Here is an 18,921-nt window from a genome sequence, read left to right on the forward strand (position 1 = left end):
ATTTATTTGACAGAGAGAGACACAGCGAGAGAGGGAACACAAGCAGGGGGAGACGGAGGGGGAGAAGCAGGCTCCTCGCAGAGCAGGGAGCCCGATGCAGGGCTCAATCCCAGGACCCTGGGATCATGACCTGAGCCGAAGGCAGACGCTTAACGACTGAGCCACCCAGGTGCCCCCAGAATAATCTTTTTTAAAAAAGATTTTATTTAGGGGCGCCTGGGTGGCTCAGTTGGTTAAGCGACTGCCTTCGGCTCAGGTCATGATCCTGGAGTCCCTGGATCGAGTCCCGCATCGGGCTCCCTGCTCGGCAGGGAACCTGCTTCTCCCTCTGACCCTCCCCCCTCTCATGTGCTCTCTCTCTCTCGTTCTGTCTCAAATAAATAAATAAAATCTTTAAGAAAAAAAAAAAGATTTTATTTATTAATTTGTGAGAGAGACAGAGAGAGCGAGAGAGCACAAGCAGGGGGAGCGGCAGGCAGAGGGAGAAGGAGCCTGATGTGGGGCTCGATCCCAGGACCCTGGGATCATGACCTGAGCCAAAGGAAAACAACCGACTGAGCCACCCAGGCGTCCCACATATCCAGAATAATCTTGAAAATCAGTACCTTGGAGACATCACACTTCCTGATGTTAAGCATATTACAAAGCCAGAGTAAGCAAAAGAATTTAAGAGGCATGATAAATAAGGAACACTGGAACAGAACAAAGAGCTCAGATATAAACTCTCATTTCAAAGGAACTTCAACAAGACCTCCTGCCTATACCACAGAATAGATAAAAGACAGCATCTTAAAACAATGGTGTTGAGAAAATCAGATGCCTACATGATAAGAATGATGATGGACTCCTACTGAAGACCACACACAAATATTAACTCAAAATGGGTCGAACACTTAATTAAACATAAACATATAAATATAAAGCTCCTAGAAAAAAAAAGAGAAAAAGCTACGTGACTTTTGATTTGACAATGATTTTTTAGATATGACACCCACGTTGGAGGCCACAAAATTAAAAATAAACCAGTGAGATTATAACAAACATAAAAACCTGTACACAGTAAAGGAAAGAATGGAGTGAAAACAGAAACTACAGATGGGAACAAATTTTTACAAAGCACCCGTGTGTAAAAAGGTTAATATCCAGAATTTATAAAGTAATGATACAACACAACATCCGAAACAACCTGAATAATAAATGGGTAAAGCACTGAATAGACATTAATCAACCCAAAAGGTACACACATGGCCAAGATGCATATAAAAGATGTTCCAAATCTGATAAATGATTTGTGAATTACAAATGAGAAACAACGAGGTATCACTTCACATGCAACAGGATGACCATTATGAAACATATCAAAATTAACATGGCTTGGTAACTGATGTGGAGAAGTTAGAACTCATATGCACCATTGCAGGGAAGATAAAATGGTGGAACCAGTGTGAAAAACAGCATGGAGATTCTTCAAAAAATTAAAAACAAAATTATTCTATGATCTACCCATCCCACTTTTGGGTTTATATCCAGAAGAATTCAGAGGAAGATCTGGAATTGGTATTTGCACATCCACATCCACTGCAGCTTGACCCACAAAAGCGAGTAACAGGTAGAACCCACCCAAATGCTAATGGTTAGGTGGATGGATGAAGAAAATGCAGCATACACATACCATGGGATATTTTTCAACTCTGAAAAAGAAACCGATTTTGTGACATGATACAACTTGGGTAAAGCTTGAAAACATTATTTTTAGTGAAATAAATGACTCACAAAGAGACAGATACTACAGGATTCCACTGAGGTGAGATGGATCCATTGTGGTGACTGCTCAGAAAAAAAAGCTGACCGCTTATTCAAGCACTGCAGAGACTGCACAGCTGCAGACAAACATCGGGGAAAATAATATATCATGGGTTCCAAAGAAGAAACAACAGAGCATTTTTTAACTGGGATATTTAAAAAACTCAGACATTACACATCCCCAGAATATGTTTGACAGGCCCCAGGATTATGCAGGACTATGCAGGCTAATGCACAGCTGAGTGTTATTTTTATTCTCCAGTACAAAGCAAGTCTATAAAGCCTGGGGCCAGAGGCTGTTTTTTATTTAATCCCCAAATCTCAGCAAAAGATCACAGGCATACAAAGAAACAGAAAAATGTGTTCTAATCAAAGGACCAAAATAAAACTCAAGACTGGCTCTAAATTAATAAGGAATATTCATTACCTGACAAAGATTTCAAAACAATGATCACTAAGGTGCTCATGGAGAAAGAGAAAACAAATAGGTAGATAAATGATAACTGGAAACGGTACATGACCAAAATAAAAATCCAAACAGACAGAAAGTATAAAAAACAACTCAACAGAAATTGGGAGCTAAGAGTTCAATAACTGAATTTAAAAATACACAACCGGGTCAGAAACAGATTTCACCAAGCAGAAGAAAGAATCAGACATATTAAAGGCCCCTTGTTTTAAATTATCCATTGTCGGGAACAAAGAAAATATGGAAAAGGACAGAGCCTAAGGGACTCACGGGACACTGACATTGGAGCATTTTACATATTAAGGAGGTCCCCACAAAAAAGAGAGTGAAATGGGGCAGAAAACTTACATGAAGAACTAAGGGTTTACACCTCCCACAATTATGGAAAGAAAGAGACAAATTCAAGTAACTCAGTGAATTCTATGTAGGATAAATGTCAAGACATGAACACAGCAACACATCGTAATTAACCTATCAAAAAGTACACGTGAAAAGAGAATTTTGAAACAGTATGACAAAAGCAATCCATCTTGTACAAGAGAGCTCCTATGAAATTAGTCGGATTCTCAGCAAATCCCAAGAGGTGCATGGGATAATATATTAAAGCAATGAAAAAAAAAATACACACACACACACACACACACACACACCAAGAATACTCTATCTGGCAAAACTATCCTTCTAATATGGAGAAAAGAAGGCTTTCCGAGGTAAAAACCCTGGAAGTTTACCACTAGATCTGCCCTCCAAGAAACCCTAAAGGGAATTCTTCTACTTGAAGTAAAAGGATTCTAAACACTAACTAAAACCACATGAAAATATAAAGCTCTCAGGTAAATGCAAATATTTACACAAATATAAAATGTGAAGTACAATAATGAGGTAGCACAAATCAATTTTATTTCTGCTACAGAATTTCTTTAAAAATAAAAGCATAAAAATCATAAATCTAGGTTATAGAGTATACAACATAAAACATAAATTTTGGAATATCAGTAACATAAAGTGTATACAGGGGTGGTGATCCTCAGTAGTAGAACTCTGGATGCAATTGACAATATCAGTTTTAAATGGTTTGTGATAGGGGCGCCTGGGTGGCTCAGTCATTAAGCGTCTGCCTTTGGCTCAGGTCATGATCCGAGTTCTGGGATCGAGCCCCGCATCGGGCTCCCTGCTCAGCGGGGAGCCTGCTTCTCCCTCTCCCACTCCCCCTGCTTGTGTTCCCTCTCTCGCTGTGTCTCCCTGTCAAATAAATTTTAAAAATCTTAAAAATAAATAAATAAAAATAAATGGTTTGTTATACTTTTAAGAGGTTTTAAATAATCTCCATGGTAGCCACAAAGAAAACACCTACAGAAGACACAAAAATGAAATGAGAATGGTATCAAAGCATTTCATTACAAAAATCAAAGAAACAAAAGGGAACACAGTAACAGAAGAAAAATGGGATAAAAGAGCTACAAGATGTACAGAAAACTATTTAAAAATGGCAAGAGTAGCTCTTCCCTTTGAGGAATTACTTTCACAGTAAATGGATTAAACTCCTCCGAAGACAGGATGTCTGGGTAGCTTAGTCATTAAGCATCTGCCTTCGGCTCCGGTCACGATCCCAGGGTCCTGGGATCGAGTCCCACATCGGGCTCCCTGCTCAGTGGAGAGTCTGCTTCTCCCTCTGCCTGCAGCTCCCCCTGCTTGTGTTTCTTTGGAAAAAAATTTTATGCGTGGTATGGCCTGACTAAGATTGGGATGAAACAGTTTTAAAAGTACATGGGTATAAGATGGACATTCGGCTTTCACCCCGTTAGAAAGACATAGTTTTCCTGAATTGTTGGTCATCTCTTGGTAAGAAATTGTAAACAGGGGGCACCTGGGTGGCTCAGTTGGTTAAGCGACTGCCTTCGGCTCAGGTCATGATCCTGGAGTCCCGGGATCGAGTCCCGCATCGGGCTCCCTGCTCGGCAGGGAGTCTGCTTCTCCCTCCGACCCTCCTCCCTCTCATGCTCTCTCTCTCATTCTCTCTCTCTCAAATAAATAAATAAAATCTTAAAAAAAAAATTGTAAACAAAGTTTTTTTTCCCTTCTTTATCTGCCCAGAAAACCAGAGTTTCTATGTTTTCTATTTATTGGGTCTTTGTTTACTTTAGAAAGTTAAAACTTCTCAATATTATAGGAGGTAAGTTTTGCTAACAACTATGTAACATATGGAACCACTGATTGCCACCCTGGTTAAATAAATAATTAAAGGATTTTATCCCCCTAAAGATTTTATTTATTTATTTGAGAGACAGAGTATGCACGAGAGAGAGAAAGAGAGAAGAAGCAGGGGGTAGGGGCAGAGGGAGAGGGAGAAGCTGCTGTGCTTATGTAAATAATTAGACCAAATTTGTTCAACTTGGAATTCTGTTACAAATGAACTAATGCGCATTTCAGTACCTTTGATGGAAATGAGGGTGATTTTAGAGAGAAACACTATGTTTTAATAACACATGCTTGTGGATGTCAGATTGTAGTTCTGATTATCCGTTTGTTTGCCTATAAAATAGGGCTGGATCCTGAACTCTACTGGCTTCCTCAAAAATCTGGTTATGACTCTCCAAACTGAGGTTTCTAATTTTCTCTCATTCTCTTGACTTGGAATCACTGAGAACTACAACCACCCTTTTTCCTGGAGCCCTGCAAACCAAACAACTGAGGTGAACTTCACAGAACCTGCCACACGGCCCGTGTTTACACAATGTTCATGCCTGTTGCTGTATGGGCCACTTGGAAAGACCCCCAGAGACATGTGAAGAACAGGCCAGCACAACCTATCGGACTGCCTCTGCCTGTTCCTACTGCACTGGAGGGGGCCTCAAGCCTGACATGTGAAAATCCCCTTAGTGGAGGCGCCCGGGTGGCTCAGGTGTTAAGCATCTGCCTTCGGGTCATGATCCCGGGGTCCTGGGATCGAGTCCCAGGTCGGGCTCCCTGCTCAGAGGGAAGCCTGCTTCTCCCTCTCCTCTGCCCCTCCCCACTGTTCATACACACACACTCTCTCTCTCTCACATAAATAAATAAAATCTAAAAAAAAAAAAAAGAATCCGCCTCCATGACGCCTCCTGAAATGAGACAACTGTTCAACTGAACTAAGCTATTTTGAAGACAAAGACTGGTTCGTAAGATAGTAACCAAACTTCTTACCTAAGGCTCAGAGCGGAACATTTAAACTCCAGCTAGAAGGAAACAATGTTGATCTATGATGTTTTTCCAAGAAAAATTTTGTCAAAAGGGGAGATTTTGCAATTGCCACTAACTCCCTCCCAACCTATAATGCATGATCCACTAAAAGACAAGTTGTAGATTTTATATACCAGTATATTCACGATAGTCCTACACTGAAATCCATCCACATGCCTCTTAACAGTAAAATGATGCCATCAACTGTTTGATATTCACACAATGGACCTGGATCCATCCATTCTGATGAATGATGCACAGCAACATGCAGTAGTTCACAAACAACATATGGAAAGAAAAAAACCAAATACAAAAGAATTCCCATGGCCCGATTACATTTATACAAAGTATAAAAATGAAGATAGCAATCTAGTGCCTTACATGTTAAGAGTGCTGAACTTTGGGGAAAGTCCCTGAGGAGCTAAAGAAAAGTATTACAGGACCAAAAATATTCTCTTTCTTGATCTCAGTGGTTTCTGGAGATGTAATCAGGTTGCAATTCTCCATTCAGCTCTTTATGATTTGTACAAGTGACTTTATTTTTTAAAAAAAACATACTCATCATTACAAAAAACAATTGGAAGTAAACAGATTAGTGTCACAATACACTTAAATAGACAATATATAAAATTAAAGATAGGAAGTAACTTCACACTGTGACTGGTTTTTAAAAGCGTGTTCTAGGCGCCTGGGTGGCTCAGTCGTTAGGCGTCTGCCTTCGGCTCGGGTCATGATCCCAGGGTCCTGGGTTCGAGCCCCACATCGGGCTCCCTGCTCAGCGGGAAGCCTGCTTCTCCCTCTCCCGCTCCCCCTGCTTGTGTTCCTTCTCTCGCTGTGTCTCTCTCTGTCAAATAAATAAATAAAATCTTTAAAAAAAAATAAAAATAAAAATAAAAGCGTGTTCTAATTTTTAGCTTAAATCATATGAGATGCTGAGAACAGAACGTTCCAAGTAACAGAGTAATATGTAGAATTATTTTCTTAAAAAGCACACAGGAAAAATCAAGAAAGAAGTAACAGACTGGGTGTAAGGAAAAGCATAAAAAAACGGATAAATCCTAACCCCACTATATCCATTAGAATACACAAACAAATAAATAAATAAACCAAATGTTCCTGGTACCATCAAACTTTGCTTGAACATATTCCCCTGGAATATTCCTAGAGCTATAACTAAAACATGAGGATTAAAGTGAAAACAAAAACAAAAACACGTTTTTAATGCAGTGATAACCAATCAAACAACCAAAATGGCAGTATGAATATTATATAGAATAATCTTTAACACTAAAGGAGTTTGTCACTGTTATCAATAGTGTTATCTTTCAATATCTAAATGTACACTCCTTCTTGGAAAACAAGTCTACATGATGGAAAACAATCTATGTGTATATGTATGTAAGATATAAACACACACATGCATATAGGTATGTAGGAAATACTGATTTTAGCTCATGAGACATAAAAGCATTGATCACAGAGGGGTGACATCATCCAAGATGGTGAAATGGGTAGTTCCCACTTCAGTCTTTCTCACAGAACGCTCAACTAGCAACTATCCACACAAGACACCACTGGGCAAATCTCAGTACTCAGGAGTGAGGCTGAAGCACCACCTCGACCACAGACACCAAGACTTCTACCTCTTGGGACGCCTGGGTGGCTCAGACGTTAAGCGTCTGCCTTCAGCTCAGGTCATGATCCCAGGGTCCTGGGATCGAGGCCCACATCGGGCTCCTTGCTTCTCCCGCTGCCTGCCGCTTCCCCTACTTGTGTTCTCTCTCTCTCGCTCTCTCTGACAAATAAATAAAATCCTTAAAAAAAAAAATGACTTCTATCTCTTGCTATTATGAAGACACATCCAGATTTTGATGAACTGCCAGCGTTTTCTCCTCAAACAGCAGTGGGTAAAACTACTGAAAATTGAGAATGTTCCTCTGTTTTATTTGAATGCAAAGAATGATGAACACATACTTCATGGTGACTTTTACCAGTGTTATAGGTCACGCACAAACAGCATCTCCATTTAGATTTTCTTCACACTGCACATTAGTGTCCTTAACTTTCCATGGAAAAGTAGGTATTGAATGGATTCTTACTATATAAATGCCCCTCATATCTGTGAGACAGCAACAAACAAATGACTTTAAATGCACACTAGCAATAAAGGCATGAAATAATTTAAGAGTAAAGTTAATGGTATTTGCCATTCAAAAATACTCAAATATGGTCAAAAGAAAAAAGAAAGACACACTGTCTTAAAGTGGGGCTTTCCTCGAGATGTTTCATATCCTCAGTCTCTTCTGGCACTAAAATTTCATTATGGGTAATTGTCCCACTTCGGTTATATCCATCATAAAATCCTTCCTGCCCTTTTCTACCCTCCTCCCTCCCCAGGCACAGCCCCAGTCACTCATTAAGTATAAATACTCAGGGCCACAGCTTTCATATCTTTCCATATCACTCTATGGAAAGAATATTGTCTTTGCCAATAAGCCTAGGGCTTCAGAAGATATAACTGAAAGACACCTGGTAATTATCCCACTTACTACACTTAACGTAAATAGACATTAAAATGCTAATGTACAAAATTAATACCCGTCATAGGACATCAGCAGAATGGAGAAATAAGAACCACCAGGACTTTGCTCCTCCATGGGGGCGAAAATGGACCAAACTACCTTTGTCAGTGCTCCAGAAGCCAGTCAGGAGACCACAGCACCATAGGCAGACACAAAATGAAGGAGAGTCACACTGAAGAGACCAGAATTTTGTTACACTTGCCTTCAACAGTTGTTCACGCTGCATAGCATTCCATAACAAGACTGTGAGAAAACTCTCCCCTCTCCTCAGGAGAGAAAGACGTAAGTGACCTCTTACATTTAATGATCTGGCTTTTGCAGCTGCCTGATAGACCTCTAACTCTCGTGCATGACGTGGAGGGCTGAGGGCACCCTCTGGATGCACTATGGTGGCCGCTCAGAGAAAACCCGAGTACTTGTTCAAACAGCAGAGAAACGGCAGAGCTGAAGGCAAACATCAGGGAGAGGAAGGTATCATGGGCTCCAAAGAAGGAAAAAAAAACAAAAACACTTTTACAACTGGAAAATTACAAAAACTCAGATATTACATATCCCCAAAGCATGTTGACAAGCCCCAGAATTAGCAGCACAGCTGACTGTTATTTGTGTTCTCCTGTTAAAGTAAGTACATAAAGCCTGGGACCAGAGGCCATTTCTTTTGTTTGTTTGTTTTAATTCCCAAATCTCAACAAAGGATCACAAGGCATACAAAAAAAAAAGAAAAAAAAACAGAAAAATAAGTCCCAATCAAAGGAACAAAATAAAGACCCCAGACTGGCCCTAAATAAATAGAGAACTATTAAATGCCTACAAAGAATTCAAATAACCATGAGAAAGATGCTCATACAGGAAGAGAAAAGAGATAGGAAAATAAATGATATCAGGAAAACTATGCATGATCAAAACAAAAATCCAAAGAGGTAGAAAGTATAAAAGACAACAAAACAGAAATTGGGAGGGGCGCCTCAGTGGCTTAGTCGTTAAGCATTTGCCTTTGGGTCAGGTCATGATCCCAGGGTCCTGGGACTGAGCCCTGCATCGGGCTCCCTGCTCGGCGGGAGGCCTGCTTCTCCCTCTCCCACTCCCCCTGCTTGTGTTCCCTCTCTTGCTGTGTCTCTCTCTGTCAAATAAAAAACAAAAACAAAAACAGAAATTGGGAGCTAAACAGTACAATTACTGAATTTAAAAATAAACTGGGGACGCCTGGGTGGCTCAGACGTTAAGCGTCTGCCTTCGGCTCAGGTCATGATCCTAGGGTCCTGGGATCGAGCCCCACATCAGGCTCCCCACTCAGTGGGAAGCCTGCTTCTCCCTCTCCCACTCCCCCTGCTTGTGTTCCCTCACTCCCTATGTCTCTGTCAAATAAATAAATAAAATCTAAAAAAAAATAAATAAATAAACTGAAGAATCAGCAACAGACTTGATTAAGCGGAAGAAAGATTCAGACTTTTTTTTTTTTTTTTTAAGATTTTATTTATTTATTTGAGAGAGACAGAGCGAGCATGAGCAGGCGGAGTGGCAGGGCAGAGGGAAAGGAAAAAGCAGGCTCCCCACCAAGTAGGGAGCCCGATGCGGGGCTCGAGCCCAGGACGCTGAGATCATGACCTGAGCTGAAGCAGACGCTTAACCAACTGAGCCACCCAGGCATCCCAAGATGTCTGATTCTTTCTGGGGCACCTGGGTGCCTCCCCTCTACCATCTCTCTTTCTCTCAAAAAATAAGAAAAAAAAACAAAACAGCAAACAAAAACATGTATTATTAAAAAAGAATTCTTCTATTTTACTATAATTTTAAACTGTGACTGTGCATGTATGAAAAGCAAGCATTTTGAATCATTGCTATGTCCTATATGGCAGTAAAACTGTGAAGGAAATTCATTATGATCAGTCATAAAAATCTCTAATGGAAAATTTTATGAACAAGCACTTAAAAGACATTAAAGAAATGTATTATGTTATTAATATGTTCCTCCTACTCTTACAAAGAATGTAAAGCTGTGATCCATTCTTTAGAACCAAGCAAACAAACAAAAGCCCTTTATTTCTAAATAAACACAGAGGGGCGCCTGGGTGGCTCAGTCATTAAGCGTCTGCCTTCGGCTCAGGTCATGATCCCAGGGTCCTGGGATCGAGCCCCGCATCGGGCTCCCTGCTCGGCGGGAAGCCTGCTTCTCCCTCTCCCACTCCCCCTGCTTGTGTTCCCTCTCTCGCTGTGTCTCTCTCTGTCAAATAAATAAATAAAATCTTTAAAATAATAAAATAAATATTTGGGATTAAATTCAGATACATTCTTAGGAATAGAAGAAGAAAAACCTGAAGATTAATTTTTCCTGAAATAAATTACATGAACAAAACTTTTTTTTTTAATATGGGACTTTTACTAATTATATAGTTCATTTCTTATAAAGCACATGCCTTTGTCATAGCAGAACTTCTCATTTCAAAATCAAGTGAATCTCCTATAAAAGTAATCAGAAAGTGAAAATAGGACACAGTCACAGGAAATTCATATTAAACTTGACAAGATTATAAAATGATGCAATTATTAAGAAATAAGGTAACAACTGGGCCATTATGTACTAAGTACTAAGTGTTCTAGCTCCCCTATGGCATTACCTTATGTAGGAACTCTGGGATACAAACAGAAACATTAAATTGAGGAATTGGATCCCATTGAGTTGTGATTTCTACTCTTAGTCCAGACAAGAGAAAGGAAATTGTGAAGGGAAATGAAGTGTTAGATTTTCTCATTTTAGGGAGGTGCTTTGTTATTTGAAGAAATTACTGTCTCTATTTTGTACAGTTATGTTTAAAGCTTCCATAAAATTGGAAATCATAAAGCAGAAAAGAGGTGAAATCTGTCTCCACTGTTCCTGGGATTTCTGCACCAAGCCCCAATATGCCCACCACTCCCCGCACACACCTCTGACATGAGGCAAAACAGAACTTAGAAATGGTCTAACAGAGTTCCTCAGAAATAGGCAGATTTTTCCTATAACAGATTTCCCCAGGCCTCCAAAAGCCATGGAAAAGCACTCAGATCATGAAGGCCTTCACCATCCAAGTGGAGGGTGTTGTCTATGCTGTGAATGTGATGGAAGAGCACTAGAGCTGAATGAGAATCCTCATAGGATGTAAGAGCATGATGAGTGTTGGGACAGGGGGTGTCCCTCTGACAGCAAGAGAAATACACCAAGGCTTCTCAAACGTATTTCTATTCAAAGAGAGCTACCCAAACCACAGTGTAAGGTCTAGCTTTCTCCTTGACCTTTGGGCCTCACCTCTGTCATCTGCTTTATTCATTCCCACCTACCTGGGTGGATGGCTACTGTCTCCTTTCCCTTCACATCCCAGAGCTCCCTCTTTTGCTCCAAAAAGATGACCAGGTCTGGCTTTGACACAACAAGACCTGTTTATTAGAAAAAAGGAATGAGTATTGCTAGAGATTCTAGCTTTCAATCCAGTATTATGCTCACTAGAGAAGAGAAGACACTGTAGAATTCTAGAAAATGACTTCCCAGAAGCTGTGGTCTAACAGCCCACTGAGAACATAAAGGAGGGATTTGTAATGTTCAGATCTTGGATTCCACTTCCAAGTACTACACACAATAATAAGGAGTGGAAATTGGAGTTTAGATGTGGGCAGTACCATTTTATGCCCCTCAATATTTAGAATCGCCACTAATCTACAGAAATGATGATGTTACCTTAAGGAAGGGGAAGCTAAAGCTGGAAAGGAAACATGAAGATTTTTCTCTCCACCTATAAACCCTTACTTACTTCCCTTACTGCAGCCATCTGAATCCCAGTCGTGGAAAGAAGAATCTTCCAAGAGACGGTCTTCAAGGGAAGGAAGAAAACCCTGAGTGTGGTTTGGGAAGTCTGGAAGGAAGTTATCCTCACCCAAGAAGAGAAGGTTTCCATAGTTCTCTAACATCACATCCCTGTACAATTCCCGCTGAACGAGGTTCAGGCATCCCCACTCCTCCTGAGAGAATTCTATGGCCACATCCCTGAATGTCAGCAGTCCCTGCAATAAATACCACAGTTAACCAAGTGGCCATTGACAGAGTTCACAATGGTTCCTAAGATGAAAGAGGGAGTTAATGTCACCAGCTAGACCCACGACCTAACCTTTACTGCTCACCTGCTAGTACCCCTTGAATTTGTCCCAAATTTTCTTTAAGCTCTTTTTCCCAGCCTTTTTTTTTTTTTTAAGATTTTATATATTTATTTGACAGACAGAGACACAGGGAGTGAGGGAACACAAGCAGGGAGAGGGGGAGAGGGAGAAGCAGGCTTCCCGCTAAGCAGGGAGCCTGATGCGGGGCTCGATTCCAGTACCCTGGGATTATGACCTCAGCCGAAGGCAGAGGCTTAACGACTGGACTGGAGCCACCCAGGCACCCCTCCAGCCCATCTTTAAATTCAGGCAAAAAAAACTCCAGGGACATAGTTTCCCACAATGGAAACAAAAACTACTACACAAGTAGTAAATACTACCCTGACTAAATGCTCCAGCACCCAGACCACCCAGACCAGTTTGGGCTTAACTGCCAACTCACACTTGCGCAGATGCACCTCGGAGTGACCCATGGAGTGACCTACAGTTACCTTTACCTCATTATAATACTAAATTCTCCCCCAAGGAGGAGTACAAAGCTCATTTACATAACACACAAAGTGTGGTTAGAATGGTTTCCTTAAAGCAGACGCATGACCTTATGCCCACCTCTTCATAAGATGACAAGGCTGCCCTTTCTAAATATTCATCCTAAGCCTAAATAAAAGGGACTCATTCACTCTTGCTCTGGGAGTCTTGGCTTTGGAAATTATTCCCTGTGATCTCCTTATTTACTATAAATAAATTCTCCTTTGTGTGACAACTCCACTGTGTAGTTTCTGTCTGTGAATCACCGGGAAGCAAATTCACTTTAGTTCAGTTACAAATTTGGCGATCCAGATGGGACAGGTGTCTTTCCCAGGTTCTGGCCTCTGGTTCCCTGGCTTCCAACAGATGAAGCAGTGAGCACCACAAGCTCACCCCGGCTAAACTGTTCAAGTTACTGGGGCCGGGGGTAGATTCCCTGAGGGAGGAAGGGGGCTCTCACTCTTCGTGCCTGTGACTGCCAGCCTGGGGTTCTGACATCACCTGAAATCCAGCATCCACTCTGACTACTATTACTCAGAAGGACTTCTGTTGGGGTAAGTTAACAACAGGTATGTGACACGGCTTTTTTTTTTTTTAAGATTTTAATTATTTATTAGAGAGAGAGTGAGATCACAGATCATGAGCAGGGGGAAGGGTAGAGGGAAAAACAGACTCCCCGCTGAGCAGGGAGCCCAATGAGAGGCTCGAGCCCAGGACCCTGGGATCATGACCTGAACTGAAGGCAGACGCTTAACCACTGAGCCACCCAGGCGCCCTGTGACACAGCTTTGAGGTAAACTAGAGTTGTCTCACAAAGTCTGGGCAAGCCAGCATATTAGGTCAGAATACTCTGGGGAAATTGAATACTCATTCAACTTGAGTCTAGACATCCCTGATGACAGATCACAGGATTCAGCCTTTCACAGGCTTGGGATGATCTAACCTAGCAAAATGGGAGTGACCTAACGGAGACTAGTCTAAGGTCTGTGAGATTGAAACCTCCATCTCACCTGGTTGTTTGGTCTGTCTGTTGTTCCCAGTTTAAATGTCCACCCTGGCTGCTTGGTCCGTAAGCACTTCCTCCTTTCCCTTAACCCTGAAAAAAGGAGGCAGCAACTCCCTGGGTCACTGGAAGCATGCACTTGGCACAGTAAGAGTTCTATTTAGCTGGTTAAAAGACAAATGCTTGTTTAAAAAAAAGGGGGGGGGGCATTCTAAAATCCACAAAAATATAAAGTAACCCAAATTTTTTCACATCTACATATCTGGGGTCATTTTTGTAAATTAAAGTTTAAGCTTGTTGGTTTAACTAAAATAGACCTGTCTTTTGGACAATGCCAGGGGAGGATTGGTGAACAGACTTTACTGTAATGCCAATGGCCCCCGGTGTTTGTAGATACATTCACTGGATGGACTAAGGCCCTTCCCTGAAGGACAGAAAGAACTAACAAAGTAACTAGGCCCTTAGTAAAGGAGAAAATTCCTCAATTTCAGTTGCCAAGGTCAATCCAGAATGACAATGAGCCAGGCTTTATATCCAAAATCATTTGAGGTGTCATGTAGAGGTTACACTCTGCCTGGAGACTCAGTCTTCCGGGAAGACAGAACGGGAGAGCAGAACCCTAAACCAGACTCTGGCAAAGTTGTGCCAGGAAACAGGAACATTGGTTAAAGTTACTACCAACAGCTCTCACCAGAGTGAGAGCTACCCCAAAGGGCAAACTAAAATCTTGGCCCATTTGGGATGACGTACGGGAGGGCTTTCCAAAATGCCCTGACTCCTTCTCACCTCCAGACCCACAGGTTTCTCAAGCCATTAAGCGTATAATTAATCTCTGACAGGTGATGGATACACTCAACAAATATGAAAATTTTTCCTCCCTCTACCCACTGAAATTAAGCTTCACCCAAATGAAACTGGGGACTGTAGTAATACCCGGTGCATGTGGTTAACATGCTCTTCCTTCCCGTTAGAGGGAGCCCTACCTTGAATCCACCCTAGGAGAGTAAAACAGGCATCTACCCAGAGACCCGGGGGCGGGGCGGGGGGGGGGGCGGTTACTAGCACCAGGTAACAACAAATATTCCTGTGAGCCATTCACTGACCTGAAACTTCTGTTGGAGAAGCTCACAAGGTTAGTAGAGCCTCAGTGCGTAAGGGCTCTCAAATTTAAACCCTAACAATCTCTATCCGTAGGACACTAGTTCTGCTGTTCTGGTTTCTTCAGCCTTATTGTTTGCTGCCAGGCCCCTTTAACAGATTAAATCATTCTGACTGTTGAGTAATAAATACCACAGTTTATTGTTAATACATGGCAAATAGATGCCCTAGACCCCTCTGACTTGGTCTGATTTTACAATGAACACCTTTTTTCTTTTTTTTTTAAGATTTTATTTATTTGAGAGAGAGTGAGCAAGCGGGGGTGGGGGAGGAGGAACAGAGGGAGGGAATCTCGAGCAGACTGCACTGAGCGCAGAGCTTGATCGCTTACCAGAAAACAGTGGATTTATATAAATTATAAGCTATACGTAGCATCCATGCCCTGTAATGTCTAGTGTACTTATTTGTTTTGGGGGGCTTTTTTAAAGACTTATTTATTTTAGACAGAAAGAGAGGAAGAGAGAGTGTGAGCGGGGGGAGGGGCATTGGGAAAGAATCTCAAGCCGACTCCCCAGTGAGCGTGGGAGCCAGATGCTGGGCTCAATCCCACGACCCTGAGATCATGACCTGAGCCGAAATCGAGAGCCGGGCACTTAACCAACTAAGCCACCCAGGCGCCCCACAATGAACACCTTAATTTTACTTGTTGTCACTATTATCCTAGAGATGCTAAAAGCTATAAACACAGTGGGCCATCCCTGGGGGATAAATTCCCTAGTAAATGTCAGTAGGACTATTAACAAAGAAACTAACACAACACTGCTCTTACTGCTGTTTGGACCCTGCGTACTTAACTGCTTGGTGCAATTTGTGTCCAAGCACACTGAGGCTATAAAATTACAAATGGTAGTAACACGGGGATATGAGCAGCTTGGGGTTAAACCTGGACACCCACAAGCATATCTAAAGCTAGCGGAGGAAAAATTCTGCTCCTCAGTCAATCCTTAGGACATGCCCATGTCTAGCAGGAAAGTAGCTCCAAAAGATAGACCTTTTCCTTGTGCCCCTCAGGAATGAGGGGAATAAAACTAGAGGAGGGATCTGTCACCAGCTAGACCCTGAGACCGGACCTTTACTGCCCACCTGCCTGTACCCAGCGAGCTTTGTCCCACATTTTCCTTAAACTCTTCCTTCCAGCTTATCTTTCAACTCAGGCAAAAAACCTGATGGGCACAGCCCCCCAATAATGGAAACTTCCTCAAGGATTAAGGACTAGGCTCTGATAAAGAGCTCCAGTGGCCCAAACCAGTTTGAGCTTAACCTCCAAATCACACCTGCAGATGGACAGTTACCTTTACCTCATGATAATACTAAAGAGGGAGGAGCAGACCCCCTGCTGAGTTGGGCTCTATCCCAAGACCCTGAGATCCTGACCTGGGCCAAAGGCAGACACTTAACCATCTGAGCCACCCAGGCGCCCCCATAAGATAATTTTTAACACACTAATGTGCTCTAGCCCTGAGGTAAGAGGATGGCATATGAACCACAAAACCATTGTAAATACTGTGTTTACCCAAGATAACTTGTCAAACGAAGGCATCAATACAGGCATACACGTTTTTGAGAACTACATTTATATCACACAGGAGAAGTTGTGTCTATTTCTTACATGGAAAGTTTTGGTGGATTACAAATGTACTTATCAAATTCTAATGTGAGTTAGAATTTCACAACAGGCATTGCAGATCTTGCGAAAATGCAGATTCTGTTCCAGACTTCTGGAGTGGGATCGGAGTCTGCATTTCTAACGGAGGCAGGAGCCTATGGGCCAAGGGATACTTTTTTTTTTTTTTTAATAACAAAAAGGTAGAACTCTAAGAATTCTTGGAGGACTTGGAACTGAAGGCATTTTATTTAGCAAGAACGGCACAACAATACTTTTTGAGCATTTACTGGTTACCAGATAGCATTCTAATGACTTTTCATAAATTAATGCACAAAGAAGTAATAATAATCTAACAGAACATGTTCTTTTTATGAGAATATTTTGACAAACATCCAGTACATGGAAGGGATTAGTTTTTAATCCAGGCTGTCTGACCTAGAATCGATCTAAAATGACACCCGGGACAGTAATACAGAGACAAGCCTGCTGCAATCTGAGCAGAGTGATGGAAACAAGAGGGCACCGACACAAAATGGATCTACTTTTTACATTTTATGCACACATCCACACATGCAAAAAGCCATTACATACACATTAAAAGTGACAAGAGTATAAAACTGTCATAGTAACTGAAGAAACATTCTCAATGGCATAAAACTTACAAATCCATGTGTGGATGATGATGCTTCTTTTAATCACACTATAAAGACAAACACACAGAATGCTATAAAGAAAACAGCTACACACTGTATGTTAACTAACTAGAATTTAAATAAAAATCTGGGGGGAAAAAGAAAACCGCTAACATTTCTGAGTCTAGTATTTCACTGAAAGCTTTCTTCCAATAACCATTTATGCTATGTTAGGTTTTAGAATTTTAAGGTACGCAAACATGTTAGTTACGTGATTCTGGTTTTCCTTTTCTGAAAATACAAAGAATAGAGTGTGTCTGAGACATGGGCGTGGAGTGAAACAAATTCGTAGGACAACGGCCTGAATTCTTTACAAACACCACTCCCAGCAGTCCGTTACCTCCGGTGCACAAGAGAGAGAGCCCTCATTTTCCACTGGAAACTACAAGCAAAGAGAAACTCAGAAGAAAGGAGTTTCCAGTTTCAATGTGATGGCTTCTGCACACCTTGCAGTAAAGCCATCCAATCATTATGAATGATTAAGAGAGAAATTCACGTTATATAGGAGGAATCTGGCAGAGAGCACCAAGCCAAGTAAAAGAAGTTACGACCAGCTGTAATAATAAGCAAACTGTTATCATTGCCTGCAGCACAGGGAAGGACTTATTATCATCACTGCCCCCAAATCAAAATTATGAATCTAATTACGAGGAAAGAGTGGATTTATACAAATTACAAGCCACATGCAGCGCCCACATCCTGTAGCGTCCAGTGTATTTTTTTTTTTAACGATTTGAGAGAGAGGGGGCGAGAAAGCGCGAGTGGGGGGAGGGGCAGAGGGAAAGAATCTCAAGCGGACCCCCCGCTGAGCGTGGGAGACCGACGCTGGGCTCAGTCCCACGACCCTGAGATCATGACCAGCGCTGAAATCAAACGTCGGTCTGACACTCAACCGACTGAGCCACCCAAGCGTCCTTCTCGTGTATTTTAAATCGCGCATCTCTCTTGCACGTTCTAAACAGCGAGGCTGTGTCTTTTCCAGAACTTTCGGAGTTATCTGGGACACATACCCATCCTGCCTCTTTGTGCATTTTCTTAATCCCGGTGTACACACAGCCACTCAAGTATCCGGATGCGACCTAACCGTGAAATGTTCCCCTTGACGGACACCCCAGGGCTCGACCGCATCCACGGCAGAAATCTTTTAATTCGGGGCGCCTGGGTGGCTCAGTCGTTAAAGCCTCTGCCTTCGGCTCAGGTCATGATCCCAGGGTCCTGGGATCGAGCCCCGCATCGGGCTCCCTGCTCAGCGGGAAGCCTGCTTTCCCTCTCCCACTCCCCCTGCTTGTGTTCCCTCTATCACTGTGTTTCTCTCTTTCAAATAAATAAATAAAATCTTTAAAAATAAATGAATAAAATAAAATAAAATCTTCCTAAGTTCACAACACTTTGAAACCTTACTCCAAATTAAGAATTGTGTGAGATAGGACGCCTGGGTGGCTCAGTCGTTAAGCGCCTGCCTTCCGCTCGGGTCATGGTCCCAGCGTCCTGGGATCGAGCCCCGCATTGGGTCCCTGCTCAGCGGGAAGCCTGCTTCTCCCTCTCCCGCTCCCCCTGCTTGTGTTCCTCTCTCACTATGTCCCTCTGTCAAATAAATAAATGAAATCTTTAAAAAAAAATAAAATAACCAGTCTAGGGGCGCCTGCGTGGCTCAGTCGTTAAGCGTCTGCCTTCCGCTCGGGTCATGATCCCGGGGTCCTGGGATCGAGCCCCGCATCGGGCTCCCTGCTTCTCCCTCTCCC

The 18,921-nt window shown here is 42.1% G+C and overlaps 1 protein-coding gene across 2 annotated transcripts in view; it reads right to left on the reverse strand.

Moving 5' to 3' along the window:
• Positions 1-18,921, reverse strand: part of LOC117997780 (zinc finger protein 331-like) — a 51,922-nt gene that overhangs the window by 32,295 nt on the left and 706 nt on the right. Inside the window, exons 2-3 of one of the 2 annotated variants that reach the window (XM_034986140.1) lie at positions 11,850-12,099; positions 11,383-11,478 (exon numbers count right to left, since the gene is read on the reverse strand). In XM_034986140.1, coding sequence (XP_034842031.1) covers positions 11,383-11,478; positions 11,850-12,099 — 346 coding nt within the window. The remainder of the gene's footprint in view (positions 1-11,382; positions 11,479-11,849; positions 12,100-18,921) is intronic. The other variant, XM_034986142.1, reaches the window with a different exon arrangement.

This window comes from Mirounga leonina, unplaced genomic scaffold (genome assembly GCF_011800145.1).
Source record: "Mirounga leonina isolate KUSES-001 unplaced genomic scaffold, KU_Mleo_1.0 Mir_376, whole genome shotgun sequence".
In the NCBI taxonomy this organism is placed as follows: Eukaryota; Metazoa; Chordata; class Mammalia; order Carnivora; family Phocidae; genus Mirounga; species Mirounga leonina.